General features: G+C 28.7%; 1 protein-coding gene and 1 long non-coding RNA gene across 2 annotated transcripts in view; one reads left to right on the top strand and one right to left on the bottom strand.

Moving 5' to 3' along the window:
• LOC106464248 (CTD nuclear envelope phosphatase 1A-like) overlaps positions 1 to 2,253 on the bottom strand; it is a 53,486-nt gene extending 51,233 nt beyond the window's left edge. The window contains exon 1 of the mRNA XM_022391962.1: positions 1,933 to 2,253. Within this exon, the coding sequence (XP_022247670.1) occupies positions 1,933 to 2,031 (99 nt within the window). The 5' untranslated portion in view covers positions 2,032 to 2,253. The remainder of the gene's footprint in view (positions 1 to 1,932) is intronic.
• The window catches only part of LOC111086976, a 23,895-nt gene that overhangs the window by 15,614 nt on the left and 4,665 nt on the right, over positions 1 to 3,616 (top strand). The window lies entirely within an intron of this gene.

The raw sequence follows: 3,616 nt of genomic DNA on the forward strand, positions 1-3,616 counted from the left end.
CATGCTATAACTTTTAAATTAGTAAGCGAATGTTAACGAAATTTGGCAGATTATTGGTAAACATTACAATGCTTTCATACACAAAACATAATTTTTTTTTCTTAAGCCTTAAAGTTTGTAAAGCAATGTTGTTTTCATGCCTTTTTTCTTCTTCTCGCATGTTGTCTATCACACAAAGTAAAAATACTTTTATGGATCAGAAAAGTTTCAAATTTCACATGCAAAATCTTTGTAATGTCCAAATAATTATCAAACATTTCTTAAGAAAAAAGTATATATTTTATCTGTTATTTTCAGTAATTAATCTCTGTATGGGTTTGGTAGGTTTGACATATCTTGTAACTACCATAAAAGAATTAGGAAATAAATATAAATTATGCCTTTTTCATTCTGTAATGAACACAAATTATAACACAAAAAACATAAATGTTTAGACTAAATAGCTTAAATCTAATAACAATATACATTTATATATAATTATTATTTTTATTATATTGACCTTACAGCCATGCCTGGCTGACAATACAGAAGTTACAATGAAGTGGTTCACGTGCACTCATGTTACCATATCAAATAACATAAAACTGACCTTTGTGCTGTACAAAATAACTTGTCTTGGCTGTGTTTTAGTAGACTAGTATTTTGTAAAATACAGTCACATTTCAATTATTATACATTATATAGGCTATTGCTACTTTGAAATAACTTCTTAAACTTATTTTTCTTAAAACATAGAACAGTAAATAAAGAAGTAAAGGAAACAATTATCTCTGGTGTGGGTTTATAGTGACAGTCTTAAAAGACTAAATGTTTCCATTTGTTCTGCGGTGTTATGATTATGTTCATTGTGTATGATGGTAAACAATAAATCACATATGAAATAGCACAAAAATATAAAGTCCAGTGTCTCTTAGATGTACATGTATATCAATCACCTATATTAACACTAGACATGAAAGCCAAAGCACAAAATTCTCTACACTTATATTTGTGGAGAATGATAATACATCATTTCTAGAACTGCCTAATGTACCATAATGCATAACTTACTACAAATATATACACCTCATGTAATTAGTTTATTAATGCTTTTATAAAGATCTCATTTAAAAACATATAAGTAAATAAGAAATTAAATTTTGATTTTTGTTTCAACCATTGAATATTAAACATCCAGAGTATATACAACTTACAAGAGACTAAGTGCAATTTTTACTCCGAGTGCGAAGAACCTAAACCTTTATAAATAAAGAAATGCCACTCTTGTGAAGTTGGATTCATAAAAAAAAAATAATTTCGTTTTCCTACCAAAGTAATGGTAAACAAAACTTTCTTGCATTATTTGTAGCCTTTTTACTCAAACTCAAAGACTTTCCCTTGTGAAATTCATCTTTAAAATAAGTTTACTTGTAAGTTGTAGTTGTACCTCAGACATCAAGACACTAACTTATGTTCTACTAACAGTAACACTGAAAAAAACTAACAATGAAATAACGTTATTGGCAGTTTTATTTGAATGAAAAAAAAAAGCAAAAAACAACAATATTCTATTTCTATTATCAACGAAGATGACTGATGTAAATGCAAGAAATACACTGGTCATGATTTTTATAACCTTATCATAACATATGTGAAACTGTAAAAATAATAAAATTCATATTTAGCCCTTAAGCTTAAATTTACTTGACTAAGCTCTTAAAAACTGAATTATACCACCTAGATAATAATCGGGTTTCATTTTCACCTACTTTTATTTACGTTGTCGATATTTATTACTACTATTTACAAAGTAGCTAAGAAGTTATATAGTTGGGCTAAACACTAACAGTAGTAGTGGTACAAGTTGAGCTAAGAAGTTACAAAGTACAAGTTACAACATTGTCAACTACAAGTGCTTATGACCTGTTTTAAAAAGTACTATTTATGACTTACAGTTCTTGCTTGTTTGCGGAGAACATAACAAACGAAGTTCCAAATCTTATATGCCAACATAAGAAACGCACGAAGGCCCATCTGAACTTGCTTCAACATTGATATGAATCTCTTTTCAACCTTTTTCAATGCACAAGTTACACTACATTTTTAAATATGTCGAGAAATTGCCAAAATCCTGTTTGACAACTTAGAACCTCCCCAGCCCCCCTTTCTGTTTTAAAGATTTTATAAGAGAATTAACTTATTACTGTTTAAACTTATTCGATTATATTGCCATCTGTTATAGATATATTTAATCTAAAATGTTTTATTATTATTATTATTCTGGTTAAGTAATTTCTGCCAGACATTTGTTCTTGGAACAAGAATACATCATGAATATAAACCATACTTTTCATACTAAATCATACTTTTCATCTTGAGGAGTTTTACCAGTATTATGTATAATAATATACATATTTATAAATTTATTTCTTCTCAAACTGATATCTAAATGCATAAAGCAAACATAACTTTTTAAAATCTAAATATTTGTAATCATTATTTTGCTGTCAGGATTATTGATGATGAAATAAATAAATTGCAATTAACATTAAATACACCGATTAAAGTATTTGTCAAAATGGATAGAAAAAAGATGTTCCACTATTTGACTTAAATATAAAAATTATGTCTTTAAAACATTATCATATAAGTATATAAGCTTGTGAATTAAATATGCCTTGATTCCGAAATCGGTCATTACTTAATGTTCTAAATATATTGATTTTATATTTTTTAACTTCATTTAAGTTCATAAACACTCTTTAGCAAAGAAGTTAACACATTCTCTATTACTTTTAAAGAAGATTATTCCTGACTTGAAATTGTATCAGACTAAAATAAAATGCCGCTACATCCAAAGTCGAGCAAAAACACGATTTATTGAATTGTGACAACAACAAAAATCCAAAATAAAACTTCCAAACAATTGGAATACAGATTTTGTCACTTAAAAAAAAAAAAGAACGAAACAAAACAAAAGCAATTACGAAAAAAATATTAAATCCGGGCCTGGTCAGAACTTGATAAAAACGTTAATAAACAATACAACATAAATAACAATGCTATTAATGTCAACAAATAAACGAATTGATATAGGAAAAAGAACTAGAAGAAGAAGAAAAAACTAATTCCGCAAAAACACAATATTCCAAAATTAAAACACCTCAGATAATTAACCACTGATGTGACTGTTACCGAAAATGGGTCATTTCCTGATGGAGCAGATGAACCCCACATGAAGCAGAAGCCAATGAGATGGAGACCAGTATGGAAGAAGATATGTCCCATAAAATTAAGATACTTTGTTGAATTTTAATTTTGTGTTGTAAATTCTGTACATTTAATCAAGTTATTGTTAATTATCTATTGGTTTAATGTAAGTGGCTATTGTTCGGGACGAATAATACTAAGGAAGGGGCAGTGTTACGACAGTGGAAGTCACGTGATGCTGGAAGCATGGGCGCTGGAGTTGCTAGGAGGATCATGACTGTTCTTGGCAACTTTAGTCTTTCTAGGCACCCTCTATTTTAGTTTATAAGTCCGGCAAATAAAGCGAAGATATAATTGCAGATAGACAGATATAGAGATAGATAATTGAATCAAGCGAGCTGTAGGCACAGTAAGTAAAGTGCGTGAA

This window comes from Limulus polyphemus, unplaced genomic scaffold (assembly GCF_000517525.1).
Source record: "Limulus polyphemus unplaced genomic scaffold, Limulus_polyphemus-2.1.2 Scaffold1598, whole genome shotgun sequence".
Taxonomy (NCBI): Eukaryota; Metazoa; Arthropoda; class Merostomata; order Xiphosura; family Limulidae; genus Limulus; species Limulus polyphemus.